The sequence below is a fragment of the Piliocolobus tephrosceles genome, chromosome 1 (genome assembly GCF_002776525.5).
Source record: "Piliocolobus tephrosceles isolate RC106 chromosome 1, ASM277652v3, whole genome shotgun sequence".
Classification (NCBI taxonomy): Eukaryota; Metazoa; Chordata; class Mammalia; order Primates; family Cercopithecidae; genus Piliocolobus; species Piliocolobus tephrosceles.
In genome coordinates this window covers 208,895,307-208,916,607 of record NC_045434.1, presented here as the reverse complement: position 1 = coordinate 208,916,607, position 21,301 = coordinate 208,895,307, and the positions used below count along the sequence as shown (strand labels likewise).

Sequence of the window (21,301 nt, the reverse complement as noted above, 5' to 3'; positions counted from 1 at the left end):
TATTCCCAGTTATTTGGGTGGCTGAGGTGGGAGAATCACTTGAGCCCAGAAGATTGAGGCTGCAGTGTGCCATGCTCACACCACTGCTGTACTCCAGCCTGGGCAGCAGAGTACGACCCTGTTAAAAAAAAAAAAAAAAAAAAAAACTTAACCTAAGAATATCTTTCACGTTAATCTTAAACCTATCACATCCTGATTGTAATTCTTCCACCTAAATGGAGACATGGGTGTGGGAGAGCTTGCCTGTAATCCCAGCTACGTGGAAGGCTGAAACATGAGAATCACTTGAACCTGGGAGGTGGAAGTTACATGGTGCCACTGCATTCCAGCCTGGGCATCAGCTCCCCCCACTCCAAAAAAAATTAAATTATACCACCCGGGTGATCATTGGATACATGAAGATTTCTACTGTGTTTTCTTAGGGACTGTCATGTCTGTCTTTGTAAAACTGTTTTAACTCTGAAATATTCTGATAAATTTGATGTGGCCAAGGATCCCTCAACAAAGATACTTTCAAGTTTTTTTCTTCCTGTCTAATGTCAGGAAGAGATTCAACCCTTCCCTATCTCACACTCAAGACTATGAAGGACACATATTAGTAAAACTCCATGTTTGTGGATTGAATCAGTGAACGAGACCTGGACTTTCACCCTATCCGTAAATCTTTCACTTTGGTGCATGAATAACTAATTCAATCAGTTAACCTGGAAGAAAGCCAAAAATCCGATCAGAATTAACTGGGTGGGGCTTAAGTAGTCTAATCAAATCTAGTTCTCTCTCTCTCTCTCTCTCTCTTTTTATTTTTTTATTTTTATTTTTTGAGTCTAGCCTATTTCCCAAGCTGGAGTGCAGTGGTATAATGTCAGCTCACTGCAACTTCTGCCTCCTGGGTTCAAGCGATCCTCCTGCCTCAGCCTCCCTAGTAGCTTGGACTACAGGCGCACACCACTGCACCAGGTTAGTTTTTTCTAATTTTAGTAGAGGTAGGGTTTTACCATGTTGGCCAGCTGGTCTCAAACTCCAGGCTCAGATGATCCACCATCCTCAGCCTCCCAAAGTGCTGGGATTGCAGGTGTGAGTCACTGTGCACAGCCAAAATGGTTTATTTTTAACATGTATAAAAGGTATGTATTGGAAACATCTGTCTTGTGAATGATGCATAACACTGTCACATAGATTTCAAAGCATCTCACTGATATTTTCAATAATGAGGCCAGGGTGGAGGCTCACACCTGTAATCCCAGCACTTTGGGAGGCCAAGGCGGGTGGTTTGTTTCAGTCTAGGAGTTCAAGACCAGCCTGGACAACATAGTGAAATACCCTGTCTTTACAGTCAAAAAATAAAAGATTAGCTGGGCATGGTGATGCATGCCCGTGGTCCCAGCTACTTGGGAGGCTGAGGGGGAAAAATCCTTTGAGCCTGGGAGGTCAAAGCTGCACTGAGCGGAGATCGTACCACTGCACTCCAGCCTGGGTGACAGAGCAAGATGCTGTCAGAAAGAAAGAAAGAGAGAAAGAGAGATAGGGACAGAAAGAAAGAAGGGAGGGAAGGACAGAGAGAAGGAAGGAAGGAAGGAAGGAAGGAAGGAAGGAAGGAAGGAGTGAAAAAGAAAGAAAGGAAGAAAGAAAGGGAGAAGAGAGAGAAAAAAGAAAGAAGGGAGGGAGAGAGGGAAAGAAGGAAAGAAGAAAGAGATAAAGAGAAAGAAAGCTTAAATAATGAAAAGAAAACAAATAGAATCCATTCTAGGGATGCCCCGTGAATGTCCCCAACAAGCTTATTTGTAGGAACTGAGAATGTAGGCATGTAGGCTTGTGACACTCTCATTCCCAATGTTTTAGAATCTTGAGTAATTAGAAAATTCCCCCAAAGGTGGGAGGGATTAACTTTCAGGTTCCTCCATGCTCACTAGTCACTGGATGGAGCACTGGATAGAGAGGAAGGGCTAGTGCGGGTCCTGCCTCCTCACTGCTTGGGAGATGCTCATGCTGATGCAGCAGAGGCAGAATGCTGGCTTTGTGGCCGCTGAGTACAGAGTAGAATTGGAGTAAACTGAGGACTCTTTGACCATTGCCAGAGCAGTGACTTTGGCCATAGGAGAAGATGAGATTGCATGGGCTTGGCCTGAGAGTGATGCCTTTTCTCTGGACTTGTCCTGTGGAACTTTTCCTTGCAGATTGGTGAAGATGAGTGTCTGGACTCCACCCAGACTTCTGGAGCTGGCAGGGCAGAGCCTGCTGAGGGACCAGGCCTTGACCATGTCCACCCTGGAGGAGCTGCCTGGGGAACTTCCCCCCGCCCAAGTTATTGATGAAAAAAAAAAAAAAAGGCACTGAGTTGTCCAATCAATAAGATGCAGCCCAAGAAAATCAAGACATTTAAATGAAATTTGGTTATTTTAATCAATTTCCTCCCATTCTTTATTTTTGAGACAGAGTTTCACTTTTGTTGCCCAGGCTGTAATGTGGAGTGCAATCGACATCTCGGGTCACTGCAACCTCCACCTCCAGGGTTTAAGAGATTCTCCAGCCTCAGCCTCCCAAGTAGGTGGAATTACAGGCATGTGCCACCATGCCCAGCTCATTTTTGTATTTTCAGTAGAGACAGAGTTTCATCACTATGTTGGTCAGGCTATTCTCAAACTCCTGACCTCAGGTAATCCACCCAACTCAGTCTCCCAAAGTGCTGGGATTACAGTTGGGAGCCACTGCGTCCAGCTGCTTTTTTGTTTGTTTGTTTGTTTGTTTGTTTTATTATACTTTATGTTCTAGGGTACATGTGCACCACGTGCAGGTTTGTTACATATGTATACATGTGCCATGTTGGTGTGCTGCACCCATTAACTTGTCATTTACATTAGGTATTTCTCCTAATGCCATCCCGACCCCCTACCACCATCCCACAACAGGCCCTGGTGTGAGATGTTGCCCTTCCTGTGTCCAAGTGATCTCATTGTTCAACTCCCACCTATGAGTGAGAATATGCGGTGTTTGGTTTTCTGTTGTTGTGATAGTTTGCTGAGAATGATGGTTTCCAGTTGCATCCATGTCCCTACAAAGGACAAGAATTCATCTTTCTTATGACTGCATAGTATTCCATGGTGTATATGTGCCACATTTTCTTAATCCAGTCTGTCATTGATGGACATTTGGGTTGGTTCCAAGTCTCTGCTATTGTGAATAGTGCCACGATAAACATATGTGTGCATGTGTCTTTATAGCAGCATGATTTATATTCCTTTAGGTATATACCCAGTAATGAGATGGCTGGGTCAAATGGTATTTCTATTTCTAGATCCCTGAGGAATCCCCACACTGTCTTCCACAACGGTTGAACTAGTTTACAGTCCTACCAACAGTGTAAAAGTGTTCCTATTTCTCCACATCCTCTCCAGCACCTGTTGTTTCCTGACTTTTTAATGATCGTCATTCTAACTGGTGTGAGATGGCATCTCATTGTGGTTTAGATTTGCATTTCTCTGATGGCTAGTGATGATGAGCATTTTTTCATGTGTCTGTTGGCTGCATAAATGTCTTCTTTTGAGAAGTGTCTGCTCATATCCTTTGCCCACTTTTTGATGGGGTTGTTTGTTTTTTTCTTGTAAATTTGTTTGAGTTCTTTGTAGGTTCTGGATATTAGCCCTTTGTCAGATCAGTAGATTGCAAAAATTTTCTCCCATTCTGTATGTTGCCTGTTCACTCTGATCGTAGTTTCTTTTGCTGTGCAGAAGCTCTTTCATTTAATTGGATCCCATTTGTCATGTATGCTCACGCCTATAATCCCAGCACTTTGGGAGGCCAAGGCAGGCGGATCACCTGAGGTCGGGAGTTGGAGACCAGCCTGCCCAACATGAAGAAACCCCTTCTCAAGTGTTACATGCCCGTATAGTTTTAGTATTTTATTTAAAGGGAATGTGGCTGTCTTTACTGACTACAACCAGTTTAATTCAAGAAGGGCTGCTAGTCATCAGGGGAACAAGCAAGGGTTGGTGCCTCCCAGTGGTTCCAGCTAATACACAATATGTACATCCCCTACCAGGGCAGCAGGAATAGAGGAATAGAGTGGCTCCAGAAAAGCTGACGTCCACCAACCAAGGCTTCTGGAACCATGTGGAGACTCACAAAGAGTGGCCAAGGTCTCAGCATCTGGCGAGCAGTGAAAGACCCTGAGAAGAGGGTGCTGTCCATGTGGATTGGCTCACTGTTCTTGCCCACTAATGTTCCAGACCCTGGGTGTCCACCTAGTGTGTGTTAACCCACTGAACAGCCACAGAAACTAACAAGGAGGTAACAGATGTCTAAAGAGAAGTGAAGAACTGGAGGAGGCCAAGCATGGTGGCTCACACTTATAATCCCTGCACTTTGAGAGGCCAAGGCAGGAGAATCACTTGAGCTCAGGAGTTCCAGATCATCCTAGGCAACAAAGCGAGACCTTGTCTCTACTTAAAAAAGTGTCCAGACGTGGTGACTCACACACCTGTAGTACTAGCTACTCAGGAGGCTGAAGTGGGAGGATCGCTTGAATCCAGGAGATTGAGGCTGCAGTGAGCTATGATTGTGCCACTGCACTCTAGCCCGGGTGACAGAGCGACACCTTTAAAAAAACAAACAAACCTTCCAAGATGGCCGAATAGAAACAGCTCCAGCCTCCAGCTCCCAGTGAGAGCAACACAGAAGATGGGTGATTTCTGCATTTCCAACTGAGGTACCGGGTTCATCTCACAGGGGCATGTCAGACAGTGGGTGCAGGACAGTGGGTGCAGCCCACCGAGTGTGAGCCGAAGCAAGGCGAGGCATGGCCTCACCCGGGAAGCACAAGGGGGAAGGGAATTCCCTTTCCTAGCCAAGGGAAACCGTGACACACAACACAGCATGACATTGGGTCACTCCCACCCTAACACTGCACTTTACCAAGGGTCTTAGCAAAGGGCACACCAGGAGATTATATCCCATGCCTGGCTCAGAGGGTCCCACATCCACGGAGCCTCCCTCATTGCTAGCACAGCAGTCTGAGATCTAACTGCAAGGCAGCAGCGAGGCTGGGGGAGGGGTGCCTGCCATTGCTGAGGCTTGAGTAGGTAAACAAAGCAGCTGGGAAGCTCGAACTGGGTGGAGCCCACTGCAGCTCAAGGAGGCCTGCCTCCCTCTGTAGACTCTACCTCTGGAGACAGGGCATAGCCAAACAAAAGGCAGCAGAAACCTCTATAAATTTAAATGTCCCTGTCTGACAGCTTTGAAGAAAGTAGTGGTTCTCCCAGCACAGAGTTTGAGATCTGAGAACGAACAGACTGCCTGCCCAAGTGGGTCCCTGATCCCCAAGTAGCCTAACTGGGAGACACCCTAGCCAACTAGGGGCAGACTGACACCTCACACCTCACACGGCTGGGTACCCCTCTGAGACGAAGAGTGCAGGGGCATGACCTTGGCTCCCTGCAAACTTCGCCTCCTGGTTTCAAGCAATTGTTCTGCCTCATCCTCTTGAATAGCTGAGATTACAGGCGAGCACCACCATGCACTCCAGCCTGAGCAACAGAGCGAGAAAAAAATAATATACTATAACGTAAATACTATTTGAGTATAAAGATTTGTGTTGTAATTTATGTATATGAAAGATATAGAACTTTCAAAGAATGCAATGTGATATTTTAAGAATGGTTAATGGCAAGGTGCAGTGGCTCACACCTGTAATCCCAGGACTTTGGGAGGCTGAGGCAGGCAGATCACGAGGTCAGGAGTTCAAGACCAGCCTGGCCAACTAAAAATACAAAAAATTAGCTGGGGGTGGTGATGGGGGCCTGTAATTCCAGATACTCAGGAGGCTGAGGCAAGAGAAAGAGAATCACTTGAACCCAGGAAGCACAGGTTGCCGTCAGCCAAGATCACACCACTGCAGTCCAGCCTGGGCAAAAGAGCAAGACTCTGTCTCAAGTGGGGACAGAAAAAGAATACTTAACTTCGTTTGGAATCTCAAAACAAATGAGATTTTAAAAACTAATTTTAAAGACATTGAACAATAATCATTTATTCTTTAAAATGTATTTAGAATAACACAATGTTAGCTTTGAAATGAAACATTACAGTTTTTAAAAATATTGAGTTTATCTTATTTTATTTTAAGACAAGGTCTCACTCTGTCATCCAGGTTGGAGTGCAGTGGCGTGATCATGGCTCACTGCAGCCTCAACTTCCCAGGCTCAGGTGATCATCCTGCCTCGGTCAGCCTAGTAGCTGGAACAACAGGCATGAACCATCATGCCTGGCTTATTTTTGTATTTTTAGTGGAGACAGGCTTCACCATGTTGCCCAGGCTGTTCTTGAACTTCTGGACTCAAGCGATCCACCTGCCTCGGCCTCCCAAACTGCTGGGAGTGAGCCCTTATAGGCGTGAGCCACCACACCCAGCCTTGAGTGTATTTATTTATTTATTTATTTATTTAGGAGATGGAGTCTCACTCTGTTACCCAGGCTGGAGCGCAGTGGCATGATCACAGCTTACTGCAACCTCCACCTTCCAGGGTTCAAGCAATTCTCCTGCTTCAGCCTCTTGAGTAGCTGGGATTACAGGCATGCACCACCACACCTGGCTAATTTTTGTATAGTAATATCATTTTGTAGTAAAGATGGGGTTTCCCCATGTTAGCCAGGCTGGTCTCCAGACCTTGACCTCAGGTGATCTGCCCGTCTCGGCCTCCCAAGGTGCTAGGACTACAGGCGTGAGCCACCATGCCCAGCCTATTTTTTTCTTTATAGCAGTTTCAGATTCACAGAAAAAATAAGCAGAAATTCCAGAGTTCTCATCTACTCCTTTCCCCCTTCAATATACAGCACCACCACAGGATCAACACCCACACCAGCACAGAGCATTCGTCACAATTAATGAGCCACATGGACATATCACTATCACCCAATGTCTATAGTTTACATGAGGGATCATTGCTGGTTTTTACATTCTATAGATTTTAACAAAGGGATAATGACATGTATCTACCATTAGAGAATCATGCAGAGTAGTTTTGTTTCCCTAAAAGTCCTCTGTCCTCTTCCCATTCATCCCATTGTACTTCCAACCCCTTGCAACCACTGGGGTTTCTACTGTCTCCATAGAAAAAGGCAAAAGCCTTTTCCAGAATGTCTAACAGGATGAGTCTTTTCACATCGCCTTCTTTCAGTTGTACAGAGACACAACCAATAAAGAAAAGTTCAGGCCAATATCCCTAGTGAACATTGATGTGAAAATCCTTTATAAAATTAATTATTAATTTATTAATCCTTAATAAAATACTGGCAAACCGAATCCAGCAGCAGCAGCAGCACATCAAAAAACTTATCCCTGGGATGCAAGGCTGGTTCCACATACGCAAATCAATAAATGTAATCCATCACATAAACAGAACCAATGACAAAAACCACATGATTATTTCCATATGTGCAGAAAAGACCTTCAATAAAATTCAACACCCCTTCTTGCTAAAAACTCTAGATAAACTAGGTATTGATGGAACGTATCCAAAATAATAAGAACTATTTATGACAAACCAACAGCCAATATACTGAATGGACAAATCTAGAGGCATTCCCTTGGAAAACTGGCAAATGCAAGGATACCCTCTCTCACCACTCCTATTCGACATAGTATTGGAAGTTCTGGCCAGGGCACTCAGGCAAGAGAAAGAAATAAAGAGTATTCAAACAGGAAGAGAGGAAGTCAAATTGTCTCTGTTTGCAGATAACATGGTTGTATATTTAGAGAACCCCATCGTCTCAGCCCAAAATCTCCTCAAGCTGATAAGCAACTTCAGCAAAGTCTCAGGATACAAAATCAATGTGCAAAAATCACAAGCATTCCTATATACCAACACTAGACAGAGAGCCAAATCATGAGTGACCTCCCATTCACAATTGCTACAAAGAGAATAAAATATCTAGGAATACAGCTTACAAGGGATGTGAAGAACCTCTTCAAGGAGAACTCAAGGAAATAAGAGAGGACACAAACAAATGTAAAAACATTCCATGCTCATGGATAGGAAGAGTTCATATCATGAAAATAGCCATACTGCCCAAAGTAATTTGTAGATTCAGTGCTATCCCCATCAAGCTACCTTTGAGTTTCTTCATGGAATGAGAAAAAACTACTTAAAACTTCATATGGAAACAAAAAAGAATCTGTATACACAAGACAATCCTAAGCAAAAAGAACAAAGCTGGAGGCATCATGCTACCTGACTTCAAACTATACTACAAGACTACAGTAACCCAAACAGCATAGTACAGTTACCAAAATGGATATGTAGACCAATGGAACAGAATAGAGGCCTCAGAAATAATGCCACACATCTACAACCATCTGATCCTTGGCAAATCTGACAAAAACAACCAACTGGGAAACGATTCCCTATTTAATAGTGTTGGGAAAACTCACTAGCCATATGCAAAAGACTGAAACTGGACCCCTTCCTTACACTTAACTCAAGATGGATTAAAGACGTAAATGTAAGACCTAAAACCATAAAAACCCTAGAAGAAAACCTAGGCAATACCTAGGCAATACCATTCAGGACATAGGCACGGGCAAAGACTTCATGGCTAAAATACCAAAACCAGTGGCAATAAAGCCAAAATTGACAAATGGGATCTAATTAAAATAAAGAGCTTTTGCACAGCCAAAGAAACTATCATCAGAGTCAACAGGCAACCTATAGAATGGGAGAAAATTTTTGTTATCTATCCATCAGACAAATGGCTAATATCCAGAATCTACAAGGAACTTAAACAAATTTACAAGAATAAAATAACCCCATCAAAAAGTGGGTGAAGGATATGAGCAGACAATTATCAAAAGAAGACACTTATCTGGCCAACAAACATATGAAAAAAAGCTCATCATCACTGGTCATTTGATTTGCATTAGAGAAATGCAAATCAAAACCACAACGAGATGCTATCTCACACCAGTTAGAATGGTGATCATTAAAAAGTCAGGAAACAACAAATGCTAGAAAGGATGTGGAGAAATAGGAATGCTTTTATACTGTTGGTGGGAGCGTAAATTAGTTCAACCATTGTGAAAGACAGTGTGGCGATTCCTCAAGGATCTAGAACCAGAAATACCATTTGATCCAGCCATCCCATTACTGGGTATATATCCAAAGGATTATAAATCATTCTATAAAGACACATGCACACGTATGTTTATTGCAACACTATTCACAACAGCAAAGACTTGGAACCAACCCAAATGCCCATCAGTGATAGACTGGATAAAGAAAATGTGGCACATATACACCATGGAATACTATGCAACCATAAAAAAAATTAGTTCATGTCCTTTGCAGGGACATGTATTTAGCTAGAAATTGTCATTCTCAGCAAACTAACACAGAAACAGAAAACCAAACACTGCATGTTCTCATTCACAAGTGGAAGTAGAACAGTGCCTCATGGACACAAGTAGGGGAATATCACACATTGGGGCCTCTTGGGGTGTGGAGGGCTAAGGGAGAGATGGCATTAGGAGAAATATCTAATGTATGTGATGGGTGCAGCAAACCACCGTGGCATGTGTATACCTATGTAACAAAACTGCACGTTCTGCACATGTATTGCAGAACTTAAAGTATGAAAAAAAAAAGAAAAAAAGAAAGAAAAGAAATACCCATAAAATAATAGGAATGTTGGCTGGTCACAACAGAAGCATGAAAATATCAAGCAGTAATTTCATATAGTAGCAAGTAAAGAGCTTGCAAAATTAGCTATAAGAATAAGGATAAGCCTTGACCAATAAGACCCAAAGAAGCAGGACGGGGTTAAGCTGGCTGACACTGATTGGGTCCAACATGGCATTGGGTTTGACCTATGCCCTACCCCAGAGCTAATTATATGCTCGTTATGACACTAAGTCACACACCAGTGCCAGGACAGTTCTGAGCATGTCCATATTTAGTATAAAAATAGGTGACATCTAGCCAGGCACAGTGGCTCGTGCCTGTAATCCCAACACTTTGGGAGCCCAAGGCAGGCGGATCAGCTGAGGTCGGGAGTTTGAGACCAACCTGACCAACATGGAGAAACCCCATCTCTACTAAAAATACAAAATTAGCCGAGTGTGGTGGTGCATGGCTGTAATCCCAGCAACTCAGGAGGCTGAGGCAGAAGAATTGCTAGAACCCGGGAGGCAGAGGTTGCAGTGAGCCAAGATCCCGCTATTGCACTCCAGCCTGTGCAACGAGAGCAAAACTCCATCTCAAAATAAATAAAAAATAGGTGACAGACACCTCAGTTCTAAGAAAACTTCACCATTTTTTCTTGAAATCCTAGTAATTATTCCATCCTCTCCTTAGAGATCCTATAAAATTAGAAACCCAAACTCCCTTGCACATGACTCACTCTCCTGAGTACGCCCTCTCTTGAGTGTGTACCTTTGCTTTGCAAAAGACACTTCCGTTTTGCTTCGTTCTGCCCACTTCCTAAACTCTTCCTTGCAGTGGTGTCAAGAATGTGGACACCGGCTGGTGATTGAGTCTCTCGGGCACCTGGAGATGACCGAAGCACTATGGCAGTAGGCAGAGTCTAAAAATCAAACAGGATATCACAATTCACTCTCTGGTTTTTCTTGGCAGAAAAATCCAACAACTTTGGCCCCATATTACAACATTTGGTTGTAAGTATGTGGCTTTATTTCTGGGTTTTCTGTTCCATTGGTCTATGTCTCGACCTTTACACTGGCACCATGCAGTTTTGATTACTATTGCCTTACCATATTAATTTGAAGTCAGGTAATGTGATGCCTCCATATTTGTTCATTTTGCTTAGGATTGCTTTGGCTCTTCAGCCTCTTTTTCAGCTTCATATGAATTTTAGGATTCTTTTTGTAATCTTGTGAAAAATGATGTTTGTATTTTGGTATGTGCAATTTTTAGATTGACGTTTTTAGATTGATATTTGATGTTTGCAGTTTTTAGATTGCTTTGGGCAGTATGGTCATTTTCATGACATTGTGCCGCTCAATCCATGAGCATGGCATGTTTTTCCTTTTTTTTGTCATCTGTGATTTTTGTCAGTAGTGTCTTCTAATTCTCCTTGTAGAGATCCTTTACCTAATGGTTAAGTGTATTCCTAGGTTGTTTTTGCTGTTGTCACTGTTTTTGTTTTTGCTGTTTTGCAACCATTGTAATGGGATTCTGTTCTTGATTTGAATCTCAGCTTCCTTGTTGTTGGTTTAAAACAGTGGTACTGATTTGTACATATAGATTTTGTACCTGAGACTTAACTGAATTCATTTATCTCATCTACCAGTGTTTTGGTGGGATCTCTTGGGTTTGCTCAGCACACATGATCATATCATTGGCAAACAAAGGTAGTTTCACTTCCTTCTTTCCATTGTAAATGTCCTTTATTTCTTTCACTTGCCGGATTGCTCTGACAAGAACTTTCAGTCCTTCATTGATTACAATGGGTGAAATGAGCATCCTTGTCTGCTTGTAGTTCTTACTGGGAATACTTTCAACATTTCTTCATTCAATGTGATGTTGCATATGGATTTGTCATTTTTGGCTTTTATTATTTTGATGTATGTTCTTTCTTTGTATAGTCTGTGTAAGCATAGTCTATTATTTTACAAACTTAGTTTGTGTTCTATTTTACCTGAGTACATTCTGCATTTGGCATCTATTTTACCTGATGTAAGTACAGCTACTCTTGCTGTTTTTTGGTTTCCAGTTGCATGGAATATCTTTTTCTACCCCTTCGCTTTCAGTCTACATGAATTCTTATAGGTGAAGTGAGTTTCTGGAAAGCAGCATATAGTCGGGTCTTACTCTTTTACTCATTCAAGGACTCTATGCCTTTCACCTGCAGAATTGAGATAAATTGTATTCATTGTTATTATTGATAAAGGCTTAGTACTCCCATTTCATTTCTTGTTTTCTGGTTGTTTAGAGACCTCTCTTCCATCCTTCTTTTCTTATTGTCTTTCTTTGTGTTTAAGTCATTTTCTCTAATGGAATCCTTGGGATGTGACTTTTCTGGCCAGAAACCTCTGTAGCTGGGGGCACCTTTGCCGGAGTTTTGATGGGGTTCACTGGGTTTGTTCTTCCCACTCAGCCTGGTAGACTCTGCTTGACTCATGCTTCAGGCCTGGATCACATGCCTACTAAGGGCGAGTCAGGGCAGGAGTGGTGAGGGGTGTGTGAGTGAGCAGGGGATCTAGCCACTTTGGACAGTCAGTGGCTCCTGCAGCAGTGGGACAGGCAGCTCCAGCTGCCAGCACAGGTGCCAGATTTTTGCAAGGCTGCAAATGAACCAGGCACAACACAGGCAGCTTCCATGTTTGTCCCTGGAGTACATGGTGGGGTCTGAAAACTTGGAAATGCCAGAAAGTGCAGAACCCCAAAAAGGGGGTCGCACACCTGGCTCAGGAAGCTCCCAAATCTGGGCTCCTGGAAGAGCTCCAGTAGTAGCTCTTCTCTTTCTCTCTTCACCTACAACTTGGTGAGCAAGGGGCATGGTTCAGCTTTGCTTGTGTTATTGCTCTTTTAGCCCTACCATTAGGTGGGTCCCGAGTTCTTGTCCTATGACCAGGAAGAATGAAATATGCGGACAAGTGGAGGGTGAGCAAGACAAAAAGGAGCTTTATTGAGCAATAGAACAATGCAGAGACCCACAGTGAGTAGCTTCTTTCTGCAGCCAGGGAGTTCTGATGAGTGTTCAGCCCTGAGCAGAGAGGAGGCCCTGGGGTGGGTGGCTCCTCTCTCCTGGCAGGTTGTTGCATCATCACCACAGTCCTCAGTAGAGAGGAGGCCCTGAAGTGGGCTGCTGCTCTCTCCAGGAAAGTCATCTCATCATCTCCACAGCTCTCAGGAGAGAAAAGGCCCCAGAGGGGATGCTTCTCTGCAGGAAAATCATCCCAAGAGTGGGTAGTTTCTCTGCCGCTGCTCATCCTGATCTTCTCCCTGAGTCTGTTGCTTTTTTGGGCCTCATGGGGGAGGAAGTATGTGCTGCTTGGGTCATAGGTACCCATGGGCAGGCACAGAAAAGGCACCACATGTCCCCACTCTGGTCGGTAGGACTGGTGGCCCGCCCATGGGCTTCAGGCCCTCCTTGGTCAGAAAGTAGAGCCTCACCAGATACCCTCGCCTTCCCATGCAGGAGTCTGTCTGCCTCCCACCACCACCCATGGCGCCCAGGTCACTCGCACCAAGGAGCATCCAAAGGCCAGCGCTGATCTGTCCTCAGCCCCCTCTCAGCCTCCCTCCCATGCTCATCAGGGCCCAAAGCCCAGAGTGTTATGACAGCAGGGGACGGTGCATCAGCATTAACCTGAGTGTGCACACACTCGCCTGGGCTGTGATAGCATACAGGCTTGACCCCAACCCCACTCCAAAATTAGAGCAGGTGCCAGGAGGGATCACACAGTGGGAGCAGATACCCCCTTGCGGCAGGGGATGGGGAGACCTCCTGGGGCCTCAAGAGTACTGGGGGACTTTGGTTGGAACTGTGACCCGAGCAGCTTCAGTTGCATCTTTGGAGCTACTGTCCTGCCAACTCAGGAGGGCCCGGACTCCCTCTTGTCCCAGGCTCCCATCAGCTGCAAAGTGTGCACAGCCTCGGTGGTGCCCTCTCTCTGTGTTTCCCCATAGAGGTGACAGGTGAGATACAGGTTCACAGCAGCTCTGGTCAACCCTGCAAAAACAAACCCCATGCTTCTGGGTCTGGTTTAATAAGCCCCAACTCCAGTTAAGTATACTGGAGGCTAACCACAGGCAGTGAGGAGTGAGGTTGAGGCTTTGTAGAGGGTCCAGACCTGGGAGCGGGTCCCATTTAGCCATGAGAGGGTGTGGGTGGCACAGCTGGCTCCCTCAGGGACATGGGACACAGGCCTGGCTCAAAACTCTGCCAAGGTGGGGTGCCTCCAGGGGTGGATCGTGGTCCCCAGACCCAGCAATTAGGAACATCAGGCTCTGCGGTCACCCCTGTGGGGGGCAGCCTCAGGAGGATTAGCACAGAACCTCCCTTCGAGACCCAGGACCTTGGCACTGTTAGTAGAGTGAGCACAGTGGCCCCATAGCTGTTCAGATCATTGAACTGGGCATCATTTCTGCTTCCCAACCCAGACCCCTGTAGCTTGACCCCAGCTCTGCCAACCACCTCAAACCCATCGTCTCCTCGGGGCCCCTCTTTGCCCATCCCTTTGTGTCCAACTGAGTTGCGCCTTGCAGGTGAAAAAATAAGGAAAAAACAGATGACTGAAGAGAAGTAAAGAATGGGTGGAGATCATTGACACACCCATAATCCCAGCACTTTGGGAGGCCAAGATCGGTGGATCACTGGAAGCCAGGAGCTCAAGACCAGCCTGGTCGCCATGAAAAAACCCTGTCTCTACTACAAATACAAAAATTAGCAGGCTTGGTGCTTGGTGGCACTTGGCCCCAAAGGAAAGGATTGCAGTGAGCCCACATGGCACCACTGCACTGCAGCCTGAGTGAAAAAGCAAGATTTTGTCTCAAAAAAAAAAAGCAAAGAGCAAGAATGGATGGGAATTAGATGTTTTGGAGCTGAACCTTAATCACAGACGATGTAGTACTGCATTATTTTTCCATCAGTAACTCAATAACTAGAGATTTCTGATGTGTGAATTGCTAAAACAAGCCAATCAAATACAGACAACACCAGTAAGTTTTCATTGAGGTTCTTTATTTCTGATATTTCTGGGTAACCATCCTTGCAGGGATAACATGCTCGTCACTGTAGAACTTTAGCTTCTCTTTCTGACTCTGCAGGACACGGGTCCCAGAAGGTCTCATTGACTCCACCTCAACATTTTCCTCCAGTCTTGCCCTGGCTGTTAGGTTGTTTCCATCGCACTGAGCACCTGTCTGGAGCAAAGAGTTCTGTGCTTCCTTTAAGTTGCATGTGGCCTGGTCACAGACATTCATGCCAGTAATCCCAGCACTTTAGGAGGCCGAGGCAGGAGAATCCCATGCGCCCAGCAGTTTCAGACCAGCTGGGGCAACATAGCGAAACCCTGTCTGAAATATTTTTTAATAAAAATTTTTAAATTATTAAAAAAGGAAATAAGAAAAAAAAATAACTTGCACGTACATACTAGATTTTAGTGTCCAGGTGCCTGGAAGAGAACTTTGGATGGATCTACCCCGCTAGGCACGCCTTCCCTAGCAGCAAAGATGGAACTCCAGTTCCTCAGACGGTGATGAGCCACAGGAAGGGCAGGGGGCGGGGCCAATGAAGATCCTCCTGGGCTGCCTGACTTTCCTCAGTGTCCGCATCAGCTCAGCCCGAAGTGGGGTGAAGATCTCCCAATCGACACGAACCAAGGAATTCAAACTCTCCCAAGGGGCGGGATACGTCTCCAGGCTTAACTTGCTCAGCCCACTGGTGTGGCGCAGCAGGTCCTTCAGGGCGTCCATAGACATGAAATTTCTGCCAAAGTAGAAGGTGGTGAGCTGGAAGCAGCGGCTCAGACTGGGAAGGATGTCACTGAGTTGGGAGTAGTGGATCTGACAGCCCTCCAAGATGAGGGTCTCGAGAGTGGCAGCAACTTTCTCTAGCAGAGCTCCGAGGGGCTCAAGACTGATGCGGGACAGCGGCACGTAGCTGAGATTCAGATGCTTTAGGTAACCGAGGCTTGGATACTGGGAGAGACACTTCACGTCCTCTTCCAATAGGTAGCCACAAGTCAATTCCAAGTTCTCCAAGGGGTTCTGGAGGCGTCTGTGGAGATCAAGAAGTTAGTTCTGGGCAATGGTACCAGTTAGATGAAGATGGTGGGGAATAACCTCAAGGGAAATGCCTGCTTCACCCAAACACAAGTTTATTCCCATCATGTGATGGTGGTCCGCATGCAAGCTGCTGCGTGATGAGGACTCTGATCATTCAGGATAGTCCCATTTTAGGCTCAGCCCTTTCACCATTGCTTGTGTGATTGGTTCAAAGTTGCAAAATCTCTAAAACCTTGTTTCTTCTAGCAGAAAACTTCATATCTGAGCCACAGGTACCCAGTGAGAGATGTGCACAAAGAACTCAACCGAGCAAGGTCTAGGGACATCAGCTAGGGCTACGTGCCGGCAGGGGCTCCTGGACATGCCTGCATCTGCAAACCACCTATCACTTTTTACCACTCACGCCTACTCCCTCACCCTCCGTCCTGGAAACACTCATTTCCCATGTCAATTACCTTTCCTGGGGTTCAAAACAACATTTTACAGGCAAGGAATTAGAGACAGGATCATTTGTCATCACTAAGCTTCTACTGTGACATGCTCAGGTTTGATGCACCTTCCCTCCTTTCATACCCTCCTCTGTTACCTCTTTTACATCATATCAACTTGAAACACACTTTGTAACAAGAAATTCACACGTTCTCCCTCAGTAGAACTGAAATCCCCAGTAACTAGGTTATACATGATATCCTTCTCTAGCCTCTACCCCAGGTGACCCCGCTGCCTTTATTGGAGCGATACTGTGATACCCACTCCAGGACATGCAGCACTGAATGGGACATGTATTCACCTTCTGGTGTCCCCTTCACTGTGACATTGCCACTGACTGGCACACAGTACATGCCTTCCAGTGTTTGCTGTAACAAAACAAGGCAGTGCTGTGGTCTGCAGAGAAAGTGTGCGATCCTTTCTCACCTGATCAGCTGTTCCAGGTGCCCACTGAAGAAGGTGACCAATTTTATTTTAAGCAACTGGAGGTGTTCCAGCCTGAGGAACACAGAGCTGAATTTGGCGACTAACCGTCCCTCGAGGTCACTGTCTGACGTGTAATGATGGCATCTGGAGAAAATGAGTTTGCGAAGATTCTTCATCTCCTTCAGGTAACAACGAAGCTTTCTTATCAGATGCGGCCAAGACATGTTGCGGATTTCCAGCTCCTGAATACTATTCAGGTGGATTATTTTCAATGACTTTCTGAGATATTTAATTGGCGTTAGATAATTCACCAGCTTACTACAGCACAGGTGTACTGAACCTCTCCTTTGGTAAACCCACCGAAAGAGGTATCTCAGGCACTCATCCTGGGGTATTTCCTTGAGGCAGACATCTATGAACACCTTTAAGGGCTGGTGCTCTCCTGTACTTGGACAATCCTCCGCTGTCTGCCTCTTACTCGTGGCCTCTGGGGAGCAGGGCAGGGCCCAGGCTCCAGGCCATACGGCCCAGAAATTCTCATCAACATCCCGCAAATCCAGCACTTCAAGTTTCCACCTTCTGTGGGTAAAGTAAGGGAGAGGCTCAGAATTTAGAAGGACCCATCGCTGACCTTCGCTTTCTTTCTCATCCCATTAATCAGCTGCTCCTGTCCTCGGTGCTCCCTGTTCTCTCTCTGTCTTTCTCGATTCCTTTTCCCTTTTGATTCTGACTGGTCCCCACTTCCAGTCCCTTTGCCTTCCACTGGGTAAAGTCAGGTTTCTGTTCCCACAGTGGACCCTGTATGATGAGCAGTCCTTTCTCTGAGGATCTGGACAATGGCCAAAGCCTCCCTGAGCTTCCTCACCAGCACCATCAGAAGACTCTGGGCCACTCTTGGGCTCCGCCTGACCCTGCTGTTCTTTCCCTGGACACCTGAGCCCTATCTACCAGCCCTCTTGGGCCACCTCACCTGGGGCGATCCTCCTGTGTGAGCACCATATGAAGCCCTTCCAGCAATGCTTTTAAGGTCTCCAGATGAAGCATCTTCATGAGCGATCCCAGAGGGAGGTGGGTGAAGGGCCAGGCCTGCACCATCACCGTCAGAGCCTTGAGGTGTCTCCTGCTGAAGGCCTCCATGAAGAGTGGGAGATAGAGCACCCTGGGCAGCTCCTCCACGGCAGAGACGGTCAAGGCCTGGTCTCTCAGCAGGCTCTGCCCCGCCAGCTCCAGGAGTCTGGGTGGGGCCTGGATGCTCATCCTGATGGATTTGCAAGGAAAACACTCTAGAAGACAAACCCAGGGAAAACACATCACTCTCGGAACAAACACAATCACCTCGTCTTCTCCTAGGACCATATCCTTGCTCTGGTAGAGATAGAAAAATCACCAGTTTACCCCAATTCCACTCTGCCCTTTGTGGCCTCAAATCTATACTTCTGCTGCTGCTGGTACCAGGAAGAATGTCTTCCAAACACCAAGGAGGGAGGGGTGAAGGAGACCACTGGCCCATTAATTTTCATCCATTGCTCCACTGAATCCCAGAACCACCGGACAGTGTCACTGAGGATCCTGAAAGCCAAGCTCTACCTCTTTGAGGAAAAATGTCTTGTCACTTACCACCCTAAGCAATGAGAATGACAGTGTCCTGTGGCCCCAGACAGCCTACATTCTCAGTTCACACCATGAACATGCTAGGGGAACACTAAAGGGACTCCCTAAAATCAATGCCATTATTTTTTATCTTGAAAGTTTTCAACCAGAAAGGGACCAGGTGCTGTGGCTCATGTCTGAAATCCCAACATTGCTGGAAGCCAAGGCAGGCAGATCACTTGAGATCAGGAGTTCGAGAACAGCCTGGCTTACATGAAACCCTGTCTCTACTAAATATAAAAAAAATTAAGAATCGTATGACTCCAGAAGGCAGAGGTTGCAGTGAGCTGAGGTCGCAGCACTGTACTCCAGCGTGGGTGACAGAGTTAGACTCTGACTCAAAGAGAAGCAAATTGATTAATTAATTAATTTAAATATTAGCCAGGCATGGTGGTGCATGACTGTAATCCTAGCTACTCTGGAGACAGAGGAAAGAGAATCACTTGAACTCCAGAGGCAGATTTTTCAGTGAGCCCAGCTCAGGGCCTGCACTCAACCCTGGGTGAAAGAGTGAGACTCCATCTCAGAAAAAAGAAAAAAACTTCACTGGAACTGTGAAAGTGGTGTGATGGTATTCTACAGCATTTGGAAGGTATGTATAGAAATACTAACTGTAGCTGGGCGTGGTAGCTCACTCCTGTAATCCCAGCACTTTGGGAGTCCGAGGTGGGCAGACCACTTGAGGTCAGGAGTTCAAGACCAGCATGGCCAACATGGCGAAACTAAAAATACAAAAATGAGCTGGACATGGTGGTGAGTGCCTGTAATCCAAGCTACTCAGGAGGCTGAGGCAGGAGAATCTCGTGAACCTGGGAGGTGGAGGTGGCAGTGAGCTGAGATCACCCACCCCATGGCACTCCAGCCTGGGCAATAGAGGGAAACTCCATAGCAAAAAAAAAAAAAAAAAAAACAACCAGAAACTGTAAAAGTGATATGATGCTATTCTAGAGCATTCTAACTCTAAGATGAAGGTTCCAATACACATCGCTTCCACATATTCACAATTACCCACTTTTGGACGGATCCTAGGGGCAAAGATAAATCCCGTGATCTCAGCAAAACTCCATTCTGGAGATCGGTGTGTGGGATACCTTTAAGGATTTTATGAAAATGAAAGCACACTTGGAGAATCACAATAACACCAAATCTATGAACTGTTACTAAAGGCACAAAAACAAATAACTGCAAATGTCAAGAAATAAAAATTCAGTTAACTGCAATTTTTTTTTTTTTTTTTTTTGAGACGGAGTCTCGCTCTGTCGCCCAGGCTGGAGTGCAGTGGCCGGATCTCGGCTCACTGCAAGCTCCGCCTCCCGGGTTTACGCCATTCTCCTGCCTCAGCCTCCAGAGTAGCTGGGACTACAGGCGCCCGCCACCTCGCCCGGCTAGTTTTTTGTATTTTTTTAGTAGAGATGGAGTTTCCCCGTGTTCGCCAGGATGGTCTCGATCTCCTGACCTCGTGATCTGCCTGTCTCGGCCTCCCAAAGTGCTGGGATTACAGGCTTGAGCCACAACTGCAAATTTTAATATATTTTTTAAAAAACTGCTTCGATAAGAATTTTAAAATGACAAAAACCAAGCACAAATCACAATTTGAGGGATGAAGACAAAACTACATTTAGAGGAAAAATGAAAGCCTAAATCTGTTCATCTCATGAGACAGGAAAATATTCTGTGCCACCTTGCGCTGGGTGTCTCCATCCCTGACTGGCTGGCTGCAGATCAGATGGGCATGACCCTACGAAGGTGGTGACTTACCAGAGCTGGACTCACTTTGCAGAGTTCTGGGACCTCTCAGAGAAACAAGCAGTAGCTCCAGGGCTGTGCGTCTCTTCTGTGCACCCTCAGGAGCTTTTATGGACCTTTCTAACCCCACCCTTCCCTTCTCAATCACCAGCTTCCAATCAGAAAGTGATACCTGATCAGATCTTGTAGTTCCACCCCGCTAATCCTGATTGAGTTTTCAGCTTTCTTCTGGCTGATTGAATTAGATACACATTTATGAAAGTGAAAGAATCAATAATAGAGTAAAAGTCCAAAAGTCATTCGTTCATTTATTCTCCAAACACTGATGAAGTTTGGCTAATAGATGACTTTCATAGTGATGTAGGGAAAGGATTAATGTGTTCCTAATATTAGACAAAACAAAACTGAAGGTGTCCTTATTGGAAGATGTTTGACCGCAGAGAAATTATCAGAACGTTTCAGAATTAAAACAGCTTGAAGAAGATAGTGATGTCATTCCCAAGAAAACAGAATAAAAAGCTGTGTATATTCAACGGTTGCCTGGGTTTTGTGCTGTCTAACATAGCAGATCATACGCACATTCCAGTAGAAGAAAGGAACCACTGAGGGTATGATCCATCTCAAGCCTAAGTCAAGGCTTCACTGAAGGAAATCAGGAGATTTTATGGACCTTTCTAACCCGACCCTGTGGGGTGACCAAGTGAGGTGGGGACTGAGAAGAATGGGTCGATGTGTTCTGATGGGACCCTGGAAGGGAACCAAGACAATATAAAATATGGCGATTATCTTGTGGGCATCTAGATGTCGGGACTGAAGGTCTTTTGTCTAGATTGAGTTGATTGACTGATTGATTGACTGATTGATTTTGAGACAGGGCCTCGTGTGTCACCCAGGCTGCAGTGCAGTGGCAAGATTTTGGCTCACTGCAGCCTCGACCTTCCGGGTTCAAGCAGTTCTCCCACCTCTGCCTCCCAAGTAGCTGGGATTACAGGCATACTCCACCATGCCCACTAATTTTTGTAATTTTAGTCGTGATGGGGTTTCATCATGTTGGCCCAGCTGGTCTCGACCTCTTGACCTCAAGTGATCTGCCCATCTCGGCCCTCCAAAGTGCTGGGATTACAGGCTTGAGCCACCTCACCCAGCCTAGAGTGAGCTCAGAAATTAAAAGGGGAATCATCAAAAGAGACAGTGCAGACTCTTAAACCATAACGTTGGCTTTGAGGACACGGAGCAGGCACAGTCTTGGCCCTACT

General features: G+C 45.6%; 1 protein-coding gene across 1 annotated transcript; it reads right to left on the bottom strand.

The window, feature by feature from the left end:
• Positions 1-15,044: 15,044 nt before the first annotated feature.
• LOC111526290 (PRAME family member 1) lies at positions 15,045-20,122 on the bottom strand. Its single transcript, XM_023191900.1, has 4 exons — positions 20,058-20,122; positions 17,620-17,932; positions 16,650-17,228; positions 15,045-15,726 (listed from the first exon to the last, which is right to left on the bottom strand). Exons 2-4 carry the CDS (start codon positions 17,904-17,906, stop codon positions 15,168-15,170), a joined length of 1,425 nt encoding a protein of 474 aa, XP_023047668.1. The 5' UTR covers positions 17,907-17,932; positions 20,058-20,122; the 3' UTR covers positions 15,045-15,167.
• Positions 20,123-21,301: the final 1,179 nt, after the last annotated feature.